We start from the raw sequence: 27852 nt of genomic DNA on the forward strand, positions 1-27852 counted from the left end.
CGATGGGACTAACTGAACCTTTAAAATGTTGGAAAACACATAGACAAATCTCATAAAAACTACGCTCTCCATGGATCGACACCAAACTATACTTTAAAAGACAAAATTAATTAGACAACTCAATATTTAATAATGTTACATTTTAGAATTTGATAACTTCGTCCCATTAAACAACCGACCAAATACCTAAAAAATATATGTGATAAAATAAATACATATCATCTTAATTTTCACTGTTCTCTTTTTCGTAAAAGCAAATTCCATCTCAAGTTTTGCGTTTGTGGAATAATTAGAAAGAAATAAATAAAATAAAAGATTACACAGACAATTGACCAAATAAACTTTAATGTTCTTTAATATCACAAGAATGATTCTACTCCCACATGAATTACAAAACCTTTATTTGGAAATATATTTCGAACATAAAACATTTTTTTATTAACATCGTATTTGATGAAGTTTGTTGACTTAGAATTGAAGTCGAAATTTCGATGGTAAAAATGTGAGTGATAATTAATCATAAGGTTAAAAGACTAAAAAAACCTGCAGAGATTATTAATTAATATTAAGGTTTAATTAAGTAGTAATGTAAAGGCATGATAGAATAAAAATGTGTATGCACAAAAATAGTAGGGGTGATCTGTAAAAACAACAATAAAAAAATAATAATTGAAGAAGGAGTAAATAGTAAATTGAAAATAAATAATGGGAGAAAATGTATATATATATATATATATATATACAGGTTGGAGGAATTAGGTAAATATAAATTGGGACAGCTGTGGGGAGTGGGAGTATAAATTTTTATTACTACCCAAGTTTGATTGTTGGTCTGTGGGGCTCACCCATTTGTCTATGATGGATTGTCGTTTTGGTCAATGTCTCATGCACTAGCGGGCCCATCGCTAGTTCCGCACTTAATTCTTCGACTATTTTTATTACTATTTTATTCGAAGTAAATATATGTTTTAACTAGTCGAGTTATATTATTTATAATGTGGTCCGATATCTTTATTGAATTCATATTTATTCTTTTCCTTTTTGAAAGTTTGTGTTTAGTCCAATAACGCAGAGTACGGTCGTTTCTTTTTTTTTTTTTTTTCAAAAAATAAAACATACCCGTTGGGATGGAAACAAAAACCATAGTTTGTAATAAAATTTTAATAATTTAGAGAGGAAAACTTCAAAATAGAACATGGGGGATTTAATAAACTCCCAACGTTACCTTTTTGAATTTGTATTTATTATTGTTATTATTTTTTTTTAATATTCGGGCATATCTAAAGTGGATTCACGCATTTATAATTTTTAATTGTAGATATTGAAATTTTTGAAAATAAGAAATAATTATAATAATAATTGAGAAGAAGCAACGGACACAAGATCCAAAATCTGGGCTTCCAATCAAAGTGTTTGTTGGATGTCCTTGGGGTCTTTTTTTTTTCCAGCTATTAAATTTTATAAAAATTTAAAATTATGGAAACGAAATTGATGATTTAATATTAATTTTTTTAAGTTCTTACGTTGTTGGAATTGGTAATGAGAATTTTTAGTTTGGAATTATTGAATTTGAAGATGGGAAGTTTCTTTAATTTGTGGTTTTTTTTTAGGTATATATTTTAATTTTGATTATATAATTGAGAGGACCGGAAATGTTTGTTTGTTTGATAGTTAAGGTTATTTTGTTTGTGTTAATTTTTTATTTTTTAATGTTGAAATGGAAAGAAAAGTAAATTGATTGGAATCTTATGTTGAAAAATAATAAATAAAATAAATAAAAAACGCGAAGGGCATCTCGAGGAAATTGATGAATTTGTTGCTAAAATTGTGAAATAAAGAAAAAGAATGAGAGAGTGATAAAGTTATAGTGTAGGGTTGGGGAAAGAGAGGCATCCATGAGCCCATCTTCTTCATTGCCATCCCTACCTTGATGCTAAAGGATGAGCAAATGGATAAATCATGAGATCATGATGTTCATTCCATCCAGTTTTCTATCCCACACACAATCTTTTTTTCTTTTCTTTTCTTTTCTTTTTCTTACTTATTTTACCTTTAATAATTTTATAAATCCCATATTAAACGGTATATTAAAGTTGTTTGTAGTGAGAATCCATACTCGTGTCACGGGTTCGAATCCCTCCTCGCCCACAACCGGCCAAAAAAGGGAAGGACTTTTCCCTCTGGGAGTAGGAAAATCACGATCGTGATAGCGGATCCAAAGCTATGGAACTTGGGTGTGGGTCTTTTGTTGAAATGGAATGACTTTATCTTTTTATTTTTTCTTTTTTCGTTAATGGGTTAAGGGCGGAAGTTCCGTTATAAATTAAATATAGTATACCCACCCCGAATCAGCATATTTTTTTGTTTTACGCCCCGTAATTCTTCCTCAGCCAGGCTTCGACAAAATAACAGAGCAAGTACAAGTATTAGTAGAATAGCAAAAATGTGTTCCTCGTCGTTAATATGTGAATCACATTGTCCCTCTTGTAAATGAGATTGAGGTGAGGATTGTGTGAATGTAGTAGAATGCTTGTGTTTTTTTTTGGTAAAGAATGTGTGGTTGGCCTCGACCAAAGGTTGTTGGTCAATTTGGGCCTAGGGTATGATGCATTCTTTTTTCTTTCGTTTATCTTTGATCGTTTGTAAGTTTGACCATATATTGTATTTTCGATCGGTTCCTATCAAGGATTGACCTCTCCTTTTGATTTTTGAACTCGAGTATTTGTTCGCCCTCTATTTGTTTGGGGAGGATTTCAAATAAGTCTTTGTTTTTTTGGGTCTTTGCAAGAGGATTCTTAGCCTAGAGTCGGTTTCATCTTCATGTAGGATTAGTCTAATTTTTTACTGCTCCATAACATAGTTCTTCTAGTTGGAAATGTCTTGCATCTAAAATTTCCTAGTTGGCTTTGACCGACACCGACTTGTTGGCCTCATCCAACAATGTCTAGTAGGCATCAATTTTTTTTGGTGTAATGTTATTTATTTAAGATATGATTAATCTTTTCCATATTTTTCTTCATGGCATACATTTCATCGGCAAACTTTTTTTTTTTATTGAAACAACTAAAATTCAAATTCAAATAAAGTAATGCGCTTCACAATAAAATTTATTCGAAAATATTCAAATCAGTGTTGGCTGTTAGACGAACACGACTCCCCACAATGGTATGATATTGTCCACTTTGAGCATAAGCTCTCATGGCTTTGCTTTGGGCTTCCCAAAAGGCCTCATACCAATCGAGAGTGTATTCTTACATTATATAAACCCTAAATTAACCGATGTGGGACTTTCATCATCCAACATTGGCAAGAGAAAAGCATCTCTAAGAGCGGAGAGGAATGGAATCCAAGGCATATGTTATGAGAAAATAGTAAATAAAAATAAATTAATTAATTGATTAGCGACTGAAATGAAGAAGGGAGAGTAAAGGCGTAATTTAATGGGAGCGGTCACTTTAGAGAGGGAGAGAGGGCAGCATGATTGTGTTAACCCAACGCCAACACAACAAGGGCAGCACCACCACGTTGATGAATAAAACAACCCTAATTTTAGGGGTCTATTACACATAATGCAAATCATGTATTTTATTTTTTAAAAAAGAAAAAGAAAAGAAAAAAAGGGAATTGATTGGGGGGTGCCACGAGGCACGTGACCGTAAAATGATATAGAATGAGTGAGGCGAGGAGCGGGTTCACGTGTGAGAGGATTTGGACCACCTTCACCAAAACAAACGCCACCTCCAATTAATTTAACCAAACAAACACCAAGCCGCTCCTCTTCTTCTATTCCACAATGTGTCACAATGTCACCCACTCCATCTTACATATATATATATTTTAATCATTTCACTACCTTATACTATAATTTATAATATATACTATTTTTAATATCATTTCGAAGCTTTTAATTCATTGACAAATAGTAACGAGTATTTGTATGTAAGAATCAATGAACATTGCTTATACGCCTTTACGAATAGATCCACTTAATAATAGATATGGACCGTATATCTTTAATTTTATTCATAAAGTCAAACGAAGAGAATCTTATGCATTTAATTACATTTTATTATTGTTTCTTTTAATTACACAAATTTGTTAGCTCATCAAGGTAAGGTAGGTGAGAGTAATTATGTTTAAATAGATGTGGTCTAATTTTCATTTAAGCTTCAAAAATCTAAAATTTTAAAAGAATTCTTTTTTTATAATTTTGGTCAACAATAGACTTGATTATGGACCTATCAATTATTAAACTATAAAATGTATTCTGGTAATGTCATTAAAGTTGAGGAGGCATGTAGGTGCATATTGAGAGAACAATTATTATGCCTTGAAAATCTCTCTCTTTCAAATTCGTATTTTTATATTTAGATTGAATTACGTTTATAATGGATTTATTTAAATCAAATTATATATCAATTACTACGGAATGCAGAAAAGACCTTTTTAACTCGTAAATTTGAATTCGTTTAGATATGTCTGGTGGGTCTATTTCCAATAGTTAGCGAAAGATATGGGTGCGTTAGTTTATGGGTTTGGTTTAGAAGTTTGGGAGAATTTAGTAGTACTACACATGAGTGAAGTTAATGTGTGAATGATAATGATTCAGTTTTTGTGTTGAATGAAAAGGGTTTTTTAAAAAAGCCATCTTGTTTGTGGGGGTAGCGTTGTGTTGCTGCCGTGGAGACCCATTATACAATTGAGTGCTTGATGTGGGCATGTGGGCTATAGCTTCAAGAGCAAGCCAATTATTTTTGTTTCCTTCTCTTTTATTTCAATCATAAAATCTTACAAATTATTTCCAAGGGTTTTCTAATTTTTAATACCCAAATTTTGTCACATAAATGCAATTAAACTTTAGGGGTTTTTTTTTCTCCCAAATTACACCACATTTGTAACCCATAAAGTTTCATCTTTATCAAAAATTTCTTGAATAGTCCTCCAAAAGAAAGGGGCACTCAAATCATATTCGAGATTCGATGTATTACCTTTCCCAAAAGTTCAAAATTTAAGAGAGAGAGAGAGAATCCACAAAAAGGTTAGTGCATCCATTGGGCCTTTTGATTCTAACAATTTGGGCCCAAATTTTCTCAATAGCCCATATAACTAGTCTTCTAATAGCCCATTACTGTTTAGGTAAGCCCACTTTGCTCATCGATCATGGATTCGATCATAAATTTTTAAGCAAAAAATACTATCTTCATTGGTATAAGACATTTTAGACAAACCAAAGTAAAGTCATGAGAATTGATATTCAAAATAGGATAATATCATACTATTTGTGGAGAGTCATAACATTCTCCAGTATTTACGTTTAAAGTGGACAATATCATACAATTCTAAAAGAGTTGGTTATTCGTAACAATCTCATAAGTCAACTTTACCATCAAATTTTTAACCTCGAGAAATGGGGATGATAAATTTTTTACTCTCTCTCATAGTTACTGGAAGTTGAAAATGCGAAGGGTTCATGCAACGGACATGACAAAAGTCAACAGTCAAATTAAGAAATACATTTATTGACACAAAAAAACCATCGTGGCGTTAGAAATAAGCAGCGGGAAATTATATCACCATTGAATTATTTGTAAAAGTGGTAGGACCTAAGTACGTTCGTGGGTAGGGGAAAATTTCCAATCCTACGTGGAAATTTGTCAGAGGTAATCGGAAACACGCATACTTCCACGTAAGATCCATATCATTGTCATGCCAGAGTGTCCACGTATTAACAGACGAATCATCTTCGACGCCCTTTCTAATTTTTAGTAAATTCCTATTCTCTGCCAACCGCGTCCAACATTTCCAGATTCACATTTAAACCTGATTATCTCTCTCAAATCACCTCTCTCTTTCTCTCTCGCAACGTTGTGGAGTTTTTAGAAGACGGTTACCGGCGGACGCCATTTTTGGTTGGTTTCTGCAAGCGTATACAGGGGTGCTATTTCGCAAGGTTAGTAATCTCTCTGCTTTTCTTCATTAATCGCGGTTTGTAGGTGAAACTGTTTTACGTTTCTGTTTTCGATTATTTAATTTGTTTTTGTGCCAAATGAAGATTTATTGGATTGTCTGAAGAGGAGAAAGATTGATATAGGGTTGTTCATTTTCCGTACGGATGCTTGATTTTTTGTATTTTCCCCTTGCTTCAATCGTCCTGAATTTGAATGTTACACACACACACACACACACACACACTTAAGCTTCGATTTCGTTGTCATTCCAGTTTAGATAACCAAATCCCGGTAGCGAAATCGCTTTTCGTTTTCCTCAATCGGATCGGGAACACCCTTTTTTTTTTGTCCTTCTTCATGTTTTTAATTGTTTTGAGCTGCCATCAATTTTCTGAAATGTTATTCATCGTTGAGAAGATTGGATTGAAAGAACCGGGAGATAATCTATCATCTTGTCAAAACCGTGACTGTTTGATTAATTTGTTGAAATTCAGATATCCAAGTGCGTTATTTCAGTGTCTGTCTTGCTAGATTACTTAACGGGTAACAATTCTCATTATCCTGAACTGTGCAATATTTAATTGATATCCATTTACCGATATTAGAAAATGCATTGATTATTCTCTTTAACTTTCCAAATTCACAGGTTTAGGGTTTTTGAAAGTAAATTGATGGAGAATACAGAAAATATTTGCAAGGATTTAATCTCAGCCAAGGCAAACACCATCCCAACGCCACCTCCGTTGCCTAAATCTGCAATCAGTAGTCATCTACAGAAGGGCTTGGTTTCAAGTGAATCCTTGCAAAGAGGATACAGCTGCGTTTCCACTGCACTAAGAGACCGCTGGGACAGCCTCTTTGACGAAGCCTATGGAGCAGATGTTACTATTCATACAGATCATGGTGGCATTGTATATACACATGCCTATGTCCTCGTAAGTTGTTTTAATCCCAACATTTCATAACCTACAAGAAGTGACCTGCCATTTTTATTCTTAGAGATGTGCTAGGTTAAACATGGTATCCATTTATATTAAGATGAAATGTTTGGAAATTTTGAATCTGCTGACTGAAAAGCATGAAGGTTATTGCCATACTATCCTAGTTCAACAAGTGATTCGGTTCTCTTCTGTAATTTTCCTGCAGGGCATGGCTTCTCCTGTGATGAAAGGCATGTTAAAGCAATCAAAAACGTCTGGTAGGAAGCTGTCGATCTCAATCCATGGAGTTCCACCTGATGCCGTTAAAGTATTTGTTAGATATCTTTACTCATGCAGGTAATGCTTTTCTTGCACTGTTTCATGATTTGATCGTTTATGTAGATCAAAAAAGTTTGAGGGAATGTTGATTTGGTTGTGTTTTCTGATTTATGGACACATTTGATTTCAGATACGAGAAGGAAGATATGGAGGAATTTGTAATGCCTCTGCTGGTGCTGTCACATGTATATGTAGTTCCCCAGTTGAAGAGAGAGTGTGAGAGGCAACTGGGTCGTGGTTTGTTGACACTTGAAAATGTTGTAGATGTTTTCCAACTTGCATTACTGTGTGATGCTCCCCATCTCAGCCTACTTTGCCACCGTGTGATCCTAAAGAACTTCAAAACCGTTTCTTCCACCGAAGCTTGGCAATCAATGCGGCAAAGCCACCCTGTTCTTGAAAAGGAACTGCTTGAATCTTTAATTGAGGAAGACAATGTAAGTCCACACCTCTGTCTCTCTTGATATTATAAACCATGTCTAACTCCAAAAAGAGATCTTTCTCTAAACCAATCATTCAAATTTTACTTTCAGAAGCGAAAGAAAAGAGAGAAGAAAAGGAATGAAAAGCAGATCTATTTGGAGCTATTTGAGGCAATGGAGGCTCTTGTTCATATATGTAGAGATGGTTGTCGCACAATTGGCCCACACGACAAAGACTTCAAGGTGAACCAGCCGCCATGTAAATACGCAGCCTGCAAGGGGCTGGAGTTGCTTATCCGCCACTTTGCAGGCTGCAAACTAAGAGCCCCTGGTGGTTGTACCCAATGCAAAAGAATGTGGCAACTCTTGGAGTTGCACTCTCATCTTTGTGCAGATTCTAGTCTCTGTAGAGTCCCGTTGTGCAGGTAATTTTTATCCAAATCTGTCTCCTCTTTTTCCGTCTTCCTTGACTTTTAGCTGTTGTTAATCTTTGTAAAAGAAGTGTTGAATTCAAACAATGAGAATGTCCCGTGATTTCAGGAATTTCAAGGACAGGATTAGAAAACTGGGCAGGAAAAATGAAATGAAATGGAGATTGTTAGTAAAGAAGATTCTGAGGACGAAGGGAGTAGCAAGAACACCATTCTTTTTGACGACAGAAACCATATCTATATGAGGGGGAAAAAACCCTGTATTCTTCTTGAATAACCAAATTCATTCATTCTGTAAATTTTTCTTCTTCTTTTGACTGCCCAATTGTATTCCTTGTACATCACAGATCAAGAAATGAGATCAAAATTTACTTGGTACATATCTTGGTATCATCTGTTTGCCTCAAAAAGTTGAAGAATTAAATGACTAGCAAAGTGATCTCTTCCAACTAAAATAACAATGAAACAGACAACCTCGGTTTTCTTAAACAATGTCCAACTTGGATCTCTTGGGAGGTAGAAATTTTTTTGGATCTCGAGGAGATCATTATTGTGTCGTTAGAGGAGGGGGTGGTGGAGGTGAAGGTGGCGGCGGCGACGCCGGCCGTCGGTAGTCCTGTTTTATCAACGATTCCTGTAGATAAGGTAGTGGAGAAGTTCCTTGGGCTTGAACAATGGGCGAGCCGTAGCGAGTTTCCTTTTTGCTTCTAGGAAAAATGCCTCCGCCGTAGGAAACTGCCGCCGTCCACTCCGGCGTGTGAAACACTGTTTCTCGGCTCTCGTCGTCGGACAATGTCGTCTCAAATGATGGGTTTCCGATCTGCTGGTGGGGGAGAGGAGGCAGTGGATGCAACTCAGGGCTAAGAAGATGAGAATCCCATTTCTTCACAGAATCTACCCTGTGCTGCGCCGGAGATTCATCTAGTCCATTTACACCCTTCGGCTCGACGCTCGAGCACGACCTCTGTTCCATGGTTCCGAAATTCAAGAAACTCGATTGTGGAATCCCAGAATCGGGCCGAAAACTCAAGGAACGTTCCTTGTCGACGAGCATCCGAGACTTGCACCGGTACCTAATCCTCTGCCGATACAGAAAGAAGGCAAGCGCCGAGAGCATTCCCAGAGTCACAATCGCAACGGAGCATACAATGCCCATAGTTTTGATTGGTTTAAAAGACTGTTGAGTAGATGACGGTAGATTAGGCATAGAGACATTCGAAGGAGCAGGCGTAGGCTGGTCGGAATTTGCAGACCCCCCCGGTGGCGGTGGTGACACGAATGTTGCGGGATCCAATGGCTGGTGCAGACTTCTTCTTCGACTATCGCCATTGACGCGAGGATCAATGAAAAGAAGAAACAATTTCAGGCTGAGAAAGAAGATGAAGTTTGAAGCTTTCATGGCGAATAACTGCGGTTTCTCTTCGTTTCCTCTTCGCGATGATTCAGAAATCAGAACTGCAAAGTCAGATTACAAAAACCCTTTTGATTCTTATTATGGGTTTCGTGAGGCCCCCCAGTGTAAAAAAAAAATAACTATAAAGAATAATTTATAAATTTATTAATATAAATTTTAAAGTTTAGGTCTATTTTTCCTAAATAATCTCGAATTTACAAAATAATAATAATAATAATAATTTAATTATTTTTTAAAGTTTTGAATTTGTCAAAAACAGACGACATAGTAAAAGTTAAATTCCAATAAACATTCAATAGAGTGCCAAATTTTTTAAAACTTTTAAATATATTAATGATTAATTAGATATAAAATAAAAAAGTAAACTAATTTATTTAACATTTTAAAAAATTTTGAATTTACAAATTTCACATTTGAAACACACATAAGTATCTTAAAAAAGATAATAACTGCAATAATGATTGACGTATGAACTCATGGTAAAACAATAATTATACACAATTTATAAATAAATAAAAAAACATGTACATAATTAAAATAATGCATTTTGTGGGTTATTAATTATAGAAAATAACAAAAAATGGATTTGGTAATTTTGTGCAATCTCCTCCGAACTGATTGAAGAGCTTATGGAAGAACGTGCGGGTTTATTTTATTCACAGTTATAAATAAATATTTTATTAAATCGTTGAACATAAAAATAAAATAAATAAAGAATAGTTTAGATCGTAGATGGACCGTGAGATGAATATAAAAAGTTGGTACTAATTTCAAAGCTTCAGATTCTTTGATGCTTGATGTAAATGTAACCGATTGTGATTGTTAGCCCAGTTTTTGGCGGTTGGAGGCCCAACATTGGAAATGGGCCATGGATTCTACATTATCCAACATGGATTTTAGAGTGATTTTTCTCTGTTCTTTGCACGCACGTCATGCCCTCTGTTTCCCCTTTCTTCTACTTGCTTCATTGTTTGTGGCATACCCCATTTTGATGTTCCACCTCTCAATTGAAACAACTTGGGCGTGCGTGTGCCCTGCAACCGTCAGTTGTTCAGCAGGTTGATGAGGCCACAGTGGCCGACCTGTTACTCCCACCTCCTGTCGGAGGAACAACAATGTACCATGTTCACATCGTACAAAGCGTCTATCAGTGAATACCATGAGATTACAAGTCCCAAATTTGTTTCTGATGCTTCTAACTTCATGCTTGCAAGCCTGGTTGATGCCTATCTTGCTGAAGTTGCTCGTGATCCTAACGTACCCCTTTCCAAATTTATTCGTTTTGCTGAATCGATTTTGAGCTTCTCCCGACCCTTTCACGATTGAATCTATCGAGCAAGATATATTTTGTTGAGAATGGTTGGAAGCGAAGTTCCATGTCGACTAATTAAAAGTAAAAAACTATATACTCAAAGCAACATACAACGAACCAACTCAACTTGCTTATACTTTAATCATCAATCACCAACTTAATGCCTGTATTTCATTAAATAGTTAATTGCAATTTGCAAATAAATAATCAAAACCTTTTTGCTTGATTAAAGCATGTCATAAATTAATTTCATATGTATAAAAATTGCATATTTTATTATTAACTCTATTGAACTCTATTAAACTGAGTAAGACATTATATTGACTTTGTCTCTATGCAGCTTATCATTAATATATTCTCTACATTTACCCATTATTTATCCATTATCGTTAAGACTTTTGGGCATCATATTTTATTTTATAATGCATGCGTATGAAATACTTGTAGCGTAAAAATTTAAAAAAGTTTAATAAATTTTCTTTTGTAGAGTTTCGAGAGATTCAAAAGACATGTGATTATTGTTAGATTCCCACATATGGTAATTTAGGGAATGATTATGGATTTATAAACAAATAATACTATTTCCATTAGTTGGAGCTTTTTGAGAGAGCTCAAAGCAAAATCATGAGAGCTTATACTCAATTCGTCAAAGTAGACAATATCTTAGTGGTAGAGATAATTTATAGTTTTGTTTATAATATTAATACCATATCTTATATTTGGCAACCAAGTTTGAATTTGAGTAAAACTACAATATTAATGTTAGTCAAGTCAAATTAATATTATACAACACTACATTTTCCCTACTTTATGTTTATGTTTATGTTTTTTTTTTTTTGAAACGTTGAGTGTTGGGTTTTGATATTTGATGTATTAATAATTATATGAAAAATGGGGAAATGTGTTGAAGGGTGGGATATAAAAAACCTTATCCAAAATGTTGTATGGATTTGATGTTAGGAAATATCATTTTCAAGCATATAGTGGCGTTGGGAGAAAAGGTGGGTGTGCCTGAGCCCTTTACTCACTCCCAATATCCATCAATTTTGTTATCTTAACCAAATCTTACTTTATGAATCATATCCATTTTCATGCTTTCCTCGACATAATTCTACTTTTAATTAATCAATGAGAGAGAGGGGCCACATCAAGCTCAAGGCTGCGCTCTATCGGGCTATTGCTGGCTATGCATTTGGTATCAACTTCAAAAGGAAATGGGTCATAAAAGTGGCCTTCATTTACAACAAAATTTAACATTTAAAGGGAGATAGACGGCAAAAACAAAGTCAAACAAAAAAAAAATATATAAAAAGGTTAGGGATATATTATCTTTTACGATAAAAACCCATTTGTATGATCTTTTTCCTTTCCTTTCCTTTCATTTTCCCAGTCTTCTCCTTCTAATCCTTCTAGAACTCTCTGGGGTCGACGAAAATGGACAACCCAGGTGGTGATTTGGTCCAATCACCCACAGAGCCGTCGCTGAAATCCTCCGTCAAGCGTCTGATGCACCAAAGATCCTCCTCGCACGACAGCATTTTCCAGTGCGGAATCGCGGCTCTGACACGCTCTCTGGCTGACACTTCCGTCGCCACAACCCCACACCCTCTCTCCTTCGCCAGGTTATGAGCGTACCCACAAAGCGCTTTCACCATCCTCCCAGCCTCGGGCCCTTCTCCGCCCAGCCCGTACAGAAAGTGGAGCCCAAACGGCTTGAACAGCTCCGGCACCGACGGGAGTCTCAGCCAAGGAAACGCCCTGTCCAACACGCGTGTCGTCCTCGCAAGAGTCCGCTTCACCAGCGACACTCCACGTACTTGTAGCCTGAACACGTCATTGCAATTCCAGACGCTAAGAACCGCCCAGGAGTGGGGCGGGTTAAGTAAAAACCGGTCCGAGCCAGGCCACGTGTCGAAGGTATATACGCCACGTGGGATGGCGAGGAAGGTACCGAGAGTGAGGCGGTTGTTGAGAATAGAGTCAATGTCGCGAGGAAAAAACTCAGTGGTGGAGAAACGGGAGCGATAGAGAATCTCAGCGTCTGAGCGTGAAAGTGGGAGGATGGTGACGCGATGGGACAAGGGGAGTGGGTGGGCGAAAACGGGGTTGACAAGGATGGCCGGTGTACGGAACTTGGAGTAGCCGCATNTTTCGGTGAACAGATTAACTGACGCCACGTTGTCTTTTTCCGTTGCTATGTACGAATACTCCGCACCATTCTCTCTGAACCACTCCTCCATTTTCTTCACCAGTTTCAACCCAATTCCCATTCTCCTGAAAAACCGCAATCCGTTATCAATACATGTATCTATATATACATATATATATACACACACACACACACACCACCACCACCACCACCACCACCACGTACCGGTGACCGGGAGAGACGCGGAGGCCTAAGATGTAGGCGAGTTTAGTGTAAACAGGTACGTATTTTGTAGGGTGATCGGCGGGGGCGGTTTTGGGAGTGCGGGAGAGTTTTTTGCCACATGTAACGGTTTTGATGCAGCCTCTAATCATTCCAAGTATGTCGTCGTGGTCGCCCGTGGCCGCCACCTGTTGGAACGGCCATAATGATGATTGCATTAATTGAAGTTTGTTTGTTATAAGAGAGAGAAAAGAAGAAAAGGGGGGGAAATTGAAAGAAGAGAAAAATACCAGCATGAGGAAAGCAGGGGAGTTGCGGACCCTGCAAATTGGGTCACCCAAGAGATCAGTGAAAAGACACAGTTTGCCGCTTGGCCCGATTTCGCACCTTCTCTCCACGTCTTCCACTCCCACACAATCCTTACTCGCATCGAACTCTCTAATTACTATCTTTTTTACCATTTCTTCTTCTGATGGATTCAAACGCAGGCGAAGCAGAAAGAAGAAGAACACATGCAGGTGGATTAGGAGACGAAACAGAGGAGGGTTTATATAGCGGGAAGGCTCCTCCCCTCACTGTTTTTTGGCAGTGGCAGCCTTTTCAAGGCCCCCAACCTCATTCGTTATCCAAATAATAATATTAATACCAAACAAAACCGCAACAGAGGGGGTTTTATAACCCCAGTTTGAAATTTTTGTGAAATGAAAACCAAATTCATTTGCGTTTTACAAATATATATTTAAAGAAACAGGGTTTGACGTTCTCAGTTTGTACACAAATATGATTTTTTTTTTTTTTATAGATATAAAATATAAAATATAAAATAATAATAATAAAATAAAAGAAGAGGAAGAGGAAGACGAAGACGAAAATGTTTATGATTGCTAGAGGACGAGAGGAGTGTTTGTTTAAATACCTGAAGATCACCCCTTTCTATTTAATAATTATTTAATAATTATTTAATTCTCCTGTTCTATTTATTATTAAATAAATTACCGAAGCAGTTAAAACGAATTAGGTAAGTAAATTTGGAATGCAATGGATATGGTGTTGGTTCGTGTGATGAGCATGACGACGCTACAAAATTTCTGAACCAAATATCGCAATCATCGTGACCCTTCTCCCCATCATCATCAACGGCTCCGATTTTGCCACCAAAAAAGATGCCTACATTTCATTTTAAGGACACCTACCATACATTTCCCTTTCAAAAACTGCCACCGCAGCAGCCCTACACATTATGTGAGCTGCCCTTTGCCTCTGCTCTGCACACAATTTATTTATTTTTGAAAATGCTGTAGGAGAGGAGCATGGTGGGGTGATGAATTGGCAGGGCATGTAACACCTCTGCCCTGCCATTTCCTTAATTACCTCCAAACAACGAAATGGGATTAATTAATTCAGTAAACTCCATTTTGAACCGGTTTGGTGGGCCATGCAGAGTGAATGACCCCCAACTCCTCCAAAATTTCCCTCCATTTTAATAATAATACTATTGTAACAAATTCATTGAAATTTAATGTTCATAATTTCTATAAAACTTTGGTTAAAATGATATGATAGTGGATGTGTGTTGACCAGTTATGGCGGTACATGCTTTCAAAACATGAACCCATTTTGGTTCTATTGTGAAACAACAAGTAAATTACCAAGAAGCTCACTATGAGAATTTAAAAAATAAATAATTATTATATTTAGGTTGGAACCTTCTTCGTGGGTACCTCGAAATTTCCAGCTACACCCTCGTACGTGTAATTAATTATAGCCCATTAAGCTCCCACTCAAATGATTTACACCAAAATTCATCGCATAATCTAATTAAACAATAATAATAATAATAATAATAATAATAACCCAGAAAGCAATGGGAACGAATACAAAGAATGTAGGTATGTATGTATAATATAAGGAAATATTAGAGGATGTAACAAAAAAGGAAGTAGGGCCTACAAACAGATATTCATTGATGTTGAATGTACCATATTATATATAGAAATATGGTACCTTCTAAGTACACTTCTAAATTACATTCTCTTTTCTATTTTGTTTCTTTCACAAATATATCATTTTCCAGGTTTGATATTTTAGAAAAATAATCTAAGTGAATACACGATCCATATATTTGATCGTAAAATTTAATAATATATATTATCATAAACTAAGTTATACGTAGGGTTTAGGGTTTAGGTAGAAAATAAAATGTATGGAGCTGTTCTTCTTCTCCAACTGTTACATTATGTCTCATTGTCTGCCATTAATTTATCATGATCTCATTTTTTTAAAATATAATAATTAAATTTGAGGTCAAATTTATAGATCCAACGACCCAGCCAAGTCAAGCAACAATATACACTGTATCCAAAACTATATTTTAATTTAGTTTAATCTATTCCTAACGATAATCAGAGTGACAAACACAATATTCAATACGATGATAATTAGATTGTGTTAATTATGATTAATGAAATTAAGAATCTAATGAGGGATCATAATATATGTTTTTAAATTTTTTAAAAAGGGATATGAGAATAATAATAATAATAATAATAATAATATATGGTTGGAATTAGAGAGTGGGGCCATAGAGGGGATTATTGATAAATATAGAAACAGTAGGTCCCAAAAAAATAAATAAAAAAGGATTGAAAAATTCTCCCAACCATATGATTTATAAAGTAATAATGAAGAAGAAGATGGATGTTGGACAGTTTTGATGTTAACTTAAGATGTTGCATCCAAACATAAACAATGCGAAACAGTTAAGGGACAAAAGGAAAACACAATTTCCTCGGCAAAAATCTATGCTACGGATCTTGTTTCCCTTCCCCCCCTTCTTAAACCTACCCCACCACTCCCTTTTCATCCTCCTCCGTCGTTCATCTCATTAGTTCTTGATGGCTCCGACATTCTTCTATGACATGCTCATACTATTTAATCTTTCCTTCTAAGAGTGATGAATAAGTTCACATGCTAACACGAGTTCTTTCCGTATACTTTGTCTTCACTTACATGCATCCTACTTAGAATTGCATGCTTGACTATGGAGTTTCTATGATTGAGATACCGAAAAGAAAATGCATATTATTAGTATAGGTAGTGACTTTTAATTCTTGATTTCGTTTAAATATGGTCTCGTTTCATTTGTGTACTCCTCCTTTACTCGGGTGTCACAATATGATTGAAAATGAATGACGAGACACTGACCACAACATTCAAAAATAATGTTCTATTTTTTCTTTCTAAACTAAGTGAACGTGAGTTTGATATTAGATTATGCGTAACAGCCCAAGTCCACCACTAGCAAATATTGTCCGTTTTAGCTCGTTTCGTATCATCATCAGTTTTACAATTTTAAAATGTGTCTGTATACGAAATGTTTCGCTCACTTCTCTAATCGATGTGGAACTTCAACTTATGACATTGTTCAAACGGCAAATGGGTTGCAACACTAATTTCAAAAGTATTGTGGGGGATGTAGGGCCGCATCCAAACATCAAAATCTTAATAATATTAAGCGATGTTTGGTTGTTGGATTTGACGAGGAGTAAAGGTTTAGGGTTATTTTTAAACAATAATGAGGCAATAATGTCTACAACAACGTGGATGAGTTGAATTAAAATATACTAAAGCAAGGGAACATGTTGACTGTAATGTTGGAAAATGTCAATTGATTTGATTAGTCAAATGTAATCAAAACATAAGCAATGCTTGTGGTGTGGCTCGAGGAATATATATATATAAAAACATGACAATTATATGATATGGGATTAATTACTCAATTAGTTTGATTATTTAAGAACATGGAGAGCTTAAATTTAGATATTAGAAGGGAGGGGGGGGACATAGCATTGTGATTGGGGAATGTGTAAAAATGGTAAAAAAAGATGAGCGATAGAGCATATGACGCATATGGTGCGGTGGTTAAGGAGGTGTCATTTCTGAGGTTTGTTGTTAAGAAATGAATTTATTGGTATTAAGAAATGAAATGTATGGTAAGAGGCCGACACTTTGATGCGCCCATCCCTCACCCAAATCCCAAATATTCAGCTTTTTGTCTCCCTTTCTCTTTCAACTTTCATACCCATATCTTCTTCTTCTTCTTCTTCTTCTTCTTCTTCTGCTTCTGATATGACCTTTCATGGCTCAGCCTTTCATGACAGGTGAACTGCATGCCAATTTTCAAAACCCTTCTCTCTCTCTCTTCATTAATTTCCTTCTTCCTTATCTTATCCTCTGCATGCCACCACTTTACTACAAACCTTCCAATTTCCGAGTCAAAACAAACCCACCGTCGTTTACTCACTTTCAACTGTCACTCACCCATCACTCTCGACCTCGAAAAGTCATTACAAGACACTATGTAAAAGTCACTAGAGGTTAAACAATTTATTCAGGTTCATATGAATATTGGGTTAGTGATGATATTGTTTTCTTTGTATGAAAGGGTGAGAGACAAATTGTAAAGATGTGTGAACGTTTTTGTGGTTTTAACCAATTGAGGTATGTAAAAATGAAGGAATATGGAAGGTTAGAATGGTAATTTGGGAAAGGGGATTGATATGAATGGAGCCAAATAGATATTATCATGGAATGAGCGGTTGAATGAACATAGGGAAGGTAATTAAAAGAGTGACGACAAAAACAACAGAAATGGGGAAAAATAAATAAATAAATAAATAAATAAAAGAGAAGAGGGTCCATATGGGACTCTCCCATCACTTTTGCATAATTACAAAAAACTCACTCACTAGCCGCCATTTTATCCACCATCTTCTTCTTCACCTTATCCTCCTCTCTCTCTCTCTCTCTCTATCTCTCACATTCATCACTTCAAACCCTCGAGAGAGCTTAATTATTTTGTTTATTGGATGGATGGCTTAGAAATGGAGAAGATTATAACAAACTTAATACCAAAGTTTTGCAAAAAAAAATACATCCTATTAATACAATAATTTTTTAAAAAAGTCGAAAGAAAAGAGATGAAAGCTCATGTTCAAAGTGTACAATATGAATAAGTGTACCAGAGAGAAGAAGAAAGAATGATGGAAGAAGATGAAAATGACAATTCGATGAACCACACTGAGTAAGCGTCTCAAGCTTGGAGTGTCATGTTCAGTAAACAAAAAGCAAGGTGTGTTGGGATTACAATGATTTTGTCGTAGGAAACCTCCAAACCCAGAAAAGAATATATAAATATATATATATATACATATATATATATAGATGGTCCCGAATGAAAGGAAAAAGGGAGGTGTAAAATATCGGATTAAATGGCATATGTTTCAAAAGCAAGCTGAGTTTGGGATTCCCATGTCTTAGCTTTGTCTGCAAAATTATATTGTACTCGCAAACACCACGTGTAGTTACCACACTCTGATAACAGAAAGAAGATATATATTTAGTTGGGGACGGGGCCTTCCAACCCCTCCAACCCTTCCAAGAGAAGGATGTGAGGACTCAAGTACGCGCAGTGGTCTGGGCGTGGTGGGCCTCACGAAAATGATTTCTCAAACCACATAAGGGCAGCGTTGGGGAGGGGAGGACTTCAAACCAAAATGGGTTTCCTCAAAACCCTTTACTTCTTCCACAAACACACACACATACTCCATGTCACCCACGCCAACAATTAACCATCAACCACCACCTCGAATATATAGCCTCAATTTTGGCATATCAACAATGAATGTCACCATGGACGTAATCTTTGGTGTTGAAGCCCAGCCCATTTCATGAGAATCCAAAAAGACAAATTGAGGCTTCAAATTGAAAAATACTAGGCCTAAACCCCCAAGTCCAAGTGAATGATAAGCAGATGGTTTGTCTCAAGGTATAGCGACTCTTTGATAGAACAGTTGAGATAATAATTTATCCATTGGTCAGGAGGAAGGAAAGAGATTAAGTTGAACTCAAATATCACCAAATGAGACTGACCCATATGCATATGCATTGAAAGTGCACTTGTCTCGCATTCACAGATAATGATGAGGCATTCAAATGCATAAGAAAATAATGCTTCCAAAATTAACCGACACACAAAAAAGAAAATAAATCACTTCAGAATTAGCCAAATATTTGGCGGAAAAAAAAATAACGGGAAAGGACTTGGGTTTACAGCACAAAAGAGGGGGGGGGGGGGGGGGGGGGGGGCACATTTCCTCGTTACACCAAATGAAAGTTTTCTTAAACGTCACAACAGAGGATTTGCAAGAATACAGAGACGAGAAAGATTAGAGAGAGGCACGCTGCTGTCAGTTTCCCACCTGGAATGGATTTCACTGGTTCCGAGATCTGCTGCTTTCTGCATTCCTAATGGGGAAAAAGTATGGATGGGCCTGCATTTATATCAACAAACAACATCAACTCATCATAAAATCCAAAACATATAAAACTATTACATCTCAGTATGTATCATGGCCCTCTTCCTGTTTCACTTCATTCGACGCTCACAGAGAGTGTGGTCATATGATCACCTTCTACAAGGTCCTTTTACAGTGTTTTCCACAACTTCAAGGATGCGAGACATATCATGAATCTTACTAAAAGAGAAGAATAAAATGCTTTAGTGCAGTGAAATTTTACCATTGCCTCTTTAGCAGTTAGCCTTTCTTGATGGTCATAGCGTAACAATTTATCAACGAAGTCAACAGCCTTCAAATGTATAATAAATATGATCAGAAAAATTGACCCTAAACAAACAAAATACTATGTCATAAAATGAGAATTTTTCTGACGTCTTACCTCAGGGACCGCCAAATGCTGATTGTCAACATTAATGAACTTGGTCCAAGGTTTTCGACTATGCCTTCATCAAATTTATTAAAAATAAAGTAAGCTATCACAAAAGAAATCAAAGTGAAGTTGCCAATTACCAGCACAAAATAAAAATGCAAGGAGTCAAGCGCTTGAGAACAAACCTCCCAACAAGAGCCGAAAGATGAGGGTCTAATTCTATTCGATATTTATTCAAGTATGCGTTCAAATCATCTGTCCCCAACACCTGTTACAGCAGAAGACCATAAACATCAAGTTTCACCTTTACCTCTCAAGGAGAGTACGTTTACTCATTCTATCCATTCAAAACTATATCCAAATGAACAGCATGCATACAGCGTGCACTAATAAACTAAACTATAAAGCCTTTCATTCAATTAAAAGATTAAATAACCCGGAAAAAATCCAATAAAATATGAAGGTGAGATAAGTAACTTGGAAAATCCAAATGGATAGGATCAAAACCTTGTCACAAAAATTATATTAACTGTATGAATAGAACTAAATATGAAACTTGAATTTAAGAATATTCCATACCTTGGCTATTTTAACCAACTGGTCATAATTATCATGTCCATAGAAGAATGGCTCCTTTCGGAAAATCTGACAGCACAAATTACAATTAGAAGTATCAAGCAATTCTATACGAGTGGAATATTTCTTTAGAGAGCTAAACAAGTGGAATATGGAACAATCAAGTCAGCTTCCATCTAAGGATGAATAGGAAAGTAAAATAATATCCACTACATCCCAACTAGAGAGTTCACGTTCTTTTTGGTGGGGGTAGAAAATAAAAAATTCTAATAATCACAGATATCATGAAAAGAAGCCCAAATTCAAAGGAAACAACAATATAACTCAGAAACCACTACAAAATGCAACGCATGCCACTTCCATATTAACCTATACTACCATCAACTATGTATGAAGACCTCAGTAACACACGAGTCCCTTTGTTTTCCACATGCTTACGATGAAAAAATATAATCCCTACATGTAACTCAAGTAAATAATTGTAAGATGTTAGAACCTCTAATAAAACTTTTAGCAATTATTAAACCAGAAAATTGTAATATCAGAAATTGAAAATATTAACAAATTACTCACCATTCCGGCAAACATGCAACCAAGACTCCACAAGTCCAAAGAGTAGTCATAATCTTGTAAATCAACAAGAAGTTCTGGACCTTTGAAATATCTGCAAGTACTCTAACAAAATTATGAAGGGAACATATTGATCCAAAGTCATTTACAACAAACTTAGAAATGCATATAATAAATCTTAATATATTAATTTGAATATAAAACAGTTTCACAGACAAACAACCTTGAAGCAACACGAACATTATACTCTTTCCCAGGATGGTAAAACTCAGCAAGACCCCAATCTATAAGACGAAGTTTACGTTTCTCATGATCAATCATCACATTATGAGGTTTGACGTCTCGATGCATAATTCCTTGCGAGTGGCAATAATCCAATGCCTGCACATACAGTATCCAACAACATGAACGCACCTAGAGTCAGCAAAGTCAAATAAAAACTATGGGGTTGGGGGTTAACAAAGCAACTGCAACACCAACAAGCAGTTGGCATACAAGAAAACTGCCCACTTATTATGGCAATAAAAACGATCAGAAACTATATGCTTGCCTTTAGAAGTTCATATATGTAGTAGCGAATATCGAAGTCCATGAGTGTTGGATAAAGAACTTTAAAATCAAGATTGTTAACATGCTCAAATATAAGACTTGGGGTCTTTGATTGCTGGTCTCGAACAATATCAAGCAATTTCACGATATTTATACCCCCACAAAGATTCTGCAGTATTTTTATCTCCCTCTTAATCTGCATTGAGTAAAACAAACAAAATATGACATCTTGAAAATACAATAGGTTCAAACGAATAGAAAGGAAGTAAGCAGGTCTTTGCAAGTTCTGAAGAGCTTGAAAGCATGTTAAAACTAGAGATAAGTTTCAACTTGAAAAATTGTTCGTTAACAAAAAGAAAAGAATAATAATAAGATTACTAATATGCATGTGTGAGCAATAGATGAGGGTCTGGTAATCTGACTATTAGACCTTCAAGAATATTCCAGAAGAAAAGAAGCAAATCCTTTAATTTTCCTAAATCCCCAAAGACAGAAACGATGAACACTGATACCACTTCGTAATATAAAACTCATCCTAAACTATGTCTAATTAACTGAATCCCACATGAAGTGATTGTTATCAATTGAAAACCCTTTTCTTGAATGCACAATTAAATCTAGAGACTAAAACAAGACTAGAGCAGTTGTCAGAAGTCATAAATAAATGACATTTAAGTAAAGTAATTTTAGGAAGGCATCAAAAGCCTTAGAAGCATGAGCAAAGACAGACAAAACGACAGAACACTTACCATCATAAGTAAAAAATGTTGTGATGATGGGAATAATAATAATAGTCAGTCCCTTGAACAAAATCCTTTTATTTCCACATCCTCTAATTCCACTATTGAATTTTACTTTAACACAATTATTTGTTTCCTCTTGTTCCCTACTTATTTTTTACAGGTTTTTGTACCTTTTCATTTATTCTTTAGCTCCTAGATGCATACGTATGGATGTCTAACTTTGAAGTCATTTCCTTGAACCTCACGTGGTTCCCAACATGTATGATAAATTTGAAAAGAAAAAACGGACAGTCCAAATTCGCATGTAGAACAGGAAACTCTACACAAAATAGTGATCAAGCTTCCTAGACAACAAACAAGGCAAACATGCAAATATGCGGACTATTGGGCGACAATTGTAGGGCAAAGAGAAAGGAAGAATCACAATAAGGAAAGCAAGCAAGCAATCAGTGCCATTAGTTTACTGAGAACTTAAAAAATCAAATTCTCAGATTAGCCATGGTTCATAATAGAAGAAGAACACACACGATGTCTGCCAAGCTATTATTTCCCATGCTCAATGCAATGAGATGCCTATATTACAGATGTACAAGTACCACTACACAACAATGTTAAACCGTCCGTGCAGTATCCTTGACAAAAAAAAAAACTTACCTTTTTCTTCTTCACTGGTTTAAGAATCTTAATGACACATTTCTCATTGTCAGTGCAGTGAACACCCTCAAACACCTCACTATATTTTCCTCTCCCCACCTTCCTCACAACCTCGTAATTATCCTGGTCCCTGTAAAACGAACACCATTATCCAAATGAGGCAAGAACGTTAGTTTCATTCAAATGAAAAACTTCTTTTTGGAAATGGAATTCATGACCCATCCCACGCTTGGAAACCTCCGAAGGCTAAAGGAAATTGAAGGAAACATATTCGCATAAGCTCGTAAAATTAAACGACTGGAGAAGAAGTAAGCCAGGGCGCCGTAGAGTTTGCTACCAATAAAGAAAGCAAGAAGCTGTATATTAGGACATGAACTTAAAAAGGCCGTTCCAATACAAACCTAGCGAGGTCCAGTTCCGCCCCAGCTCTTTCTACCAATCAAACTAAATCGGAAAAAGCTATCCCTAACAAACAAAAGTGATGAAGGAGAAAAACAATTACCCCCACTGTACGGTGAGGGACTCATAGTCCCAATACTCCTTAGGTCGGATCACGTTAACATCGGCATAAACCCTAGCTTTCGAAGAAGCGCCAGGGCGACGAATCGATTTCCCGATCTTCTGCGCCAGGGTTCCTAGTGGGGACAAAGAACGCAGAAGCGGCTTGAACCTGTGCGGCGGAGGGTGGTGTAGGAAACAAGATAAGGAGGTCGCCGACGAAGAAATCCGACGGAAGAGGAGGAGGAGGAGGAGGATTGAAGACACGGATTGGCGGAGAGAGAGGGCGGATAAGAGAGGAGGTGAGAAGAAAAGAGAAGAGAGAGAGGGGTGGGGTAATTGGAACACGGAAGAAACTTTGAAATTGAGCGCCCTTATGGCAATCAACTCCTTGATTGAAACCAAAATCCACCCTCTCTTCTTTTTCTTTTTCTTTTTCTTTTTCTTTTTAAATTTGTTTGTTTTCTTTTTTCAAATTTCCTTCAAATCATAAAAGTTCTTAAAACAAACATCTTATAAATAGAAATCACATCAATGTGACGGCTCAAACTACAAACCTTTTGCCAAAACTAAATTACCCAATATAACTGAAATTCATAGAAAGTTGGTCGTAAACTTTTTGAAAACCAATAACTTATCTAACATGCATCTATGTTGAGATAGAAAACGTTATGGTGTGCATTTAAAACCAAACCAACTATTGGTCCAACAAACATGTCTGTTTCTTATTAACCTCTATATTATCAATAACAACCAATTCTTACCAATGTCATATTGAAAACGACTTGACCATATTCTATATCTTTTTATTTCTTGAATTTAGATGATTTATTCGATTATCATCAAACATGTAGATCCAATATTAATCCCAAAAAGTATAGGTGGGCTGATTTTTTACCATTGAAACACTTTTTTAATATATTTATGGGACAATTGGAAAAAAAAAAAAAAATCTTTATTATTATTATTATTATTATTTTATTTTTTATAAGAAACCCGGTTTGGGCCGGGGATCTGTCAGCCCAAAGTCGGAGGGGCTCAACAATGCCGATCAAATTGGATATTAGTACTGCGGCCCGAAGGAGTTGAAGCAGTGGGAGAAAGGAAGGTCCCTGGGTCGAAGGTGGGTGTGGGGAATCCATGGTAGCCACAGCATTAGGTGGATCAACAATCCCAGAGATCCTTCCTTCGCATGGAAAGCCCGACGGCTGTCGATTAGCTTGGGTTTCACCCATCTTATATTTAATAATCGTGTTGCTCTGCAATTAGTTTTCAGCTTCTGTGTGCATCTCAGGTGTTTGTGAGTTTCTGGAACTGTCGATACATATGATAAGAAGAAAGTTATTTGACCTGTTCCTATGAGTACCCAAATTTGTGAAGATAGCCATCTTATTGAGTACAGCGCGCATGTAAGCTACACTCGCATTTAGAAAATGGTGCCTCACACACTCATCCACGATGATGCCTTCAGAAACCAGCCATTCTAAGAATCTTGGTTCAATTGGACCTATCTCGAAGATTGGATTTACGTGCATTGAAGTCTGCCCCATTGGTGTGAGGCACTCCTTCATTCCGTCGCCCCACCCCACAATATCACACACAAGAGAGAAGATGACAAGCCAGGGGCCGAGTGTCATGGTCGTATATTTTTAACCGTGCAACAATTTGATTTTGACACGTTCATGACAAGTTTTAAGGGGAGTTCAAGCCCCGTGTCCATTTTCATCCAACTTTGTAGCTTCGTGGGACCTTGGGCAAAATTTGTCTCTGTCAACCGAACACAACTCATACGGAATGTAAACTTGGAGCTCTGTCCTGTGTCTAATTGACATCAAACTTGGCTAGTTTTCATTTTCATATAAACGGACTTTAATTCCATAGTGCATGTCTAAACTTATTCAAGAACCTCAAATTTTAAGATTAAGGTCCAGGGCCCAATCCTAAACAAAATATTTATCGAATAAATATCCATAAACTATCAAATTCGCGTCTCTATAGGACCAGTTGTCACCCACCATAAAAGCCAAGTCTTTATTACTTGGAATCTTCTTTCAAACACTTTCATCCCTTCTTCCCTCACATTATACAACTTAAGTCAAACCAAAAAAAGAGAGTTTGTTTTTCTTCCATTGCCCCGCTAGCAAATTTTGTGCTTATCATTAACGAGCAATTTTTAGTAGGGCTCGAAATGTCTAAAAACACTCATCCAAGAACTTATCAGAATGTTAGGTGGAAAATCGATACAGCAGTGATATAGAATTTATGCGATAGTAACCAATATTCATACGCAAACGACTCTTTTTCCTTCTTATGCGTTAATATTGTAGAGTTGAGATGGTATGAACTTTGTGCGTGATTTTCGTGTTTATGGCAGTGTTACCCACTCGATTTTTATTTAATAAATTAAAAAAATATTGAAGATTTCTTTAAATTATATATTTTATTTTATAAGCATTCTTATTGGGAGAAAGATGCTCTAAAATATATTAGTTTAAGAAAGCTGCCTGGTCCATTTGGTATTGACCTAATTTGTCGGGAAAAGAAGTCGGCGTTGGCCAAGCTCTTCGTCCACAATAACAATAAACAAATACAAAAATAGCTTCGGGAATCCAACGGTGGAGGAGCCACCATCCGCGGAGACACGGAGCCGCTAGCACCCAACTCTTTGGAATCTCATCCTCCCTATGTCCACGCGCTCCTCGGCTCTCAGTTTCTGCTAACACTAACCTAAACCTAATTAACCTTAACTTAACCACAGTTAAATCAATTCGTCTGCTTCCCCCTCTTATATATTCCCCCCTCTCTCCGTCTTCCTCCGATTGCTCCCTCACCCATAGCCTCTTCTCCCCTCATTTCCATGCGAACCACCGTCTCCATTGCACCATCTTCCTCCCAAACATGAGCTGCAACGGTTGCCGCGTTCTCCGAAAGGGCTGCAGCGAGTCCTGTATTCTCCGCCCTTGCTTGCAGTGGATTGACACCTCTGAAGCCCAAGGCCACGCTACTGTCTTTGTCGCCAAGTTCTTCGGCCGTGCCGGTCTTATGTCTTTCATCTCCGCCGTTCCTGAATCTCAACGACCTTGTATGCTTCTTCTTCATTCTTGCTCTGTTTTTTTTTGTCCCCCATTTTGTTTTCGATTTTACTTATGGTGTTGTTGCCTTTTCTTTTCAGCTTTGTTTCAGTCTTTGCTGTTTGAAGCCTGTGGACGTACGGTCAATCCGGTCAACGGCGCCGTTGGTCTTCTCTGGACTGGAAACTGGCATATCTGTCAGGCAGCGGTGGAGACTGTTTTACGAGGCGGTACGTTGCGGCCGATGAATGAGTTTCTCGCCGCTGGATCTCCTAATCCGGCTTCCGATGAAACGTCCGAGGCTGAAGTCGCCTGTACCGACATGTGGAAGCTTCGAGATTCTTATCCAAATTCTCGATTCTCCAACTCCCGATCCAGACTCTCCCCAAAACGTAAACGATCTGAGGAATCCACAAAAAACCAACTGAACGACTTAGATCTCCGTTTAACGCCGAATTTTCCGGCGAAATCTACCCGGCGAGCCGCTACTCCGTCGATGAATTCCGAGGAATCCGAAACCACTACGTGCTTCGAAAGCGGCGGCTTGGTTGATCATCATCATCACCACTACCATCCAGAAGAACTGGTACCGGAACGGAAGATTCTCAATTTATTCGTCTAAAAACCAGATTATTCCGAACGCACGCATGGGTTATATGATTCTGTGAATCAGACGTTCACAGCTGCTATGGTTTAGGCGAATTTTGAAATTCTTTTCCGGGTTGAAAAAAGAAACCCGGAAGTGAAGTGTCCTGGATTGTGTCGGAAAATTGAAGATTCCGGCGAGTTTTGTTTTGTTTATGTCGTTTTTGTTTTAAAATTGTAACATCCAGCATCAACCCACCGGCACAGGATTTCACTCCTCGGCCGCCAGAGGAGTGAGAAATGAGCGTCTGTCGGTGGTCCCTTTTTCTTGCCTTGTGTTTCCATTTTGTAATTTACTTATAATAATAATAATTATAAATCCCAACTTCGTTTCTCTTATCCTTCATCCAAATCATGATATATACTTTAGTCGACAACTTCGAAGATTCCGGTACGCGGGTCAATACTTGCGGCCGGCGCCCCAACTTATCGACATGTCGTACCGCACCCATCTGATGAAACGACGCCCCGGACTTCTTATTATAATTTTATAATAAAGTTTGAAGTTAGGAAAAAAAAATATATATATATAGGTGACGTGTGATGTGATGTGATGTGATGGATAAGTTAGAGAGGCGCGTGGGGGAAAATGGAGGGTTATCCGAAGTTGAGGAGAGAGAGAAGCGGCTTTAGGAGAACGCAAAGAGACGTAAGGGAATT

General features: G+C 36.9%; 4 protein-coding genes across 5 annotated transcripts; 2 read left to right on the forward strand and 2 right to left on the reverse strand.

The window, feature by feature from the left end:
- The first annotated feature begins 1071 nt into the window (after nt 1–1071).
- LOC111496753 (LOB domain-containing protein 37-like) lies at nt 1072–27531 on the forward strand. The gene is made up of 4 exons (XM_023147242.1): nt 1072–1078; nt 12656–12660; nt 26294–26558; nt 26649–27531. The coding sequence occupies exons 3-4, from the start codon at nt 26375–26377 to the stop codon at nt 27167–27169; spliced, it is 705 nt and encodes a 234-aa protein (XP_023003010.1). The 5' UTR covers nt 1072–1078; nt 12656–12660; nt 26294–26374; the 3' UTR covers nt 27170–27531.
- LOC111496750 (BTB/POZ and TAZ domain-containing protein 4-like) lies at nt 5783–8440 on the forward strand. Of its 2 annotated transcripts, XM_023147238.1 has the most exons (7): nt 5813–5950; nt 6443–6491; nt 6595–6883; nt 7095–7225; nt 7338–7644; nt 7741–8054; nt 8170–8440. In XM_023147238.1, the coding sequence occupies exons 3-7, from the start codon at nt 6620–6622 to the stop codon at nt 8303–8305; spliced, it is 1152 nt and encodes a 383-aa protein (XP_023003006.1). In that variant the 5' UTR covers nt 5813–5950; nt 6443–6491; nt 6595–6619; the 3' UTR covers nt 8306–8440. The 2 variants fall into 2 exon arrangements, with proteins under 2 accessions (XP_023003007.1, XP_023003006.1); XM_023147239.1 differs by lacking the exon at nt 6443–6491 and having other exon boundaries at nt 5783–5950.
- Nucleotides 12075–13823, reverse strand: LOC111496749 (probable N-acetyltransferase HLS1). Its single transcript, XM_023147237.1, has 3 exons — nt 13448–13823; nt 13161–13345; nt 12075–13060 (listed from the first exon to the last, which is right to left on the reverse strand). Exons 1-3 carry the CDS (start codon nt 13616–13618, stop codon nt 12196–12198), a joined length of 1221 nt encoding a protein of 406 aa, XP_023003005.1. The 5' UTR covers nt 13619–13823; the 3' UTR covers nt 12075–12195.
- Nucleotides 19153–21783, reverse strand: LOC111496752 (casein kinase II subunit alpha-4, chloroplastic). The gene is made up of 8 exons (XM_023147241.1): nt 21583–21783; nt 21256–21413; nt 21036–21126; nt 20466–20531; nt 20072–20154; nt 19896–19959; nt 19737–19805; nt 19153–19489 (listed from the first exon to the last, which is right to left on the reverse strand). The coding sequence occupies exons 1-8, from the start codon at nt 21781–21783 to the stop codon at nt 19430–19432; spliced, it is 792 nt and encodes a 263-aa protein (XP_023003009.1). The 3' UTR covers nt 19153–19429.
- Nucleotides 27532–27852: the final 321 nt, after the last annotated feature.

Source organism: Cucurbita maxima, unplaced genomic scaffold, assembly GCF_002738345.1.
Source record: "Cucurbita maxima cultivar Rimu unplaced genomic scaffold, Cmax_1.0 Cma_Scf00023, whole genome shotgun sequence".
Classification (NCBI taxonomy): Eukaryota; Viridiplantae; Streptophyta; class Magnoliopsida; order Cucurbitales; family Cucurbitaceae; genus Cucurbita; species Cucurbita maxima.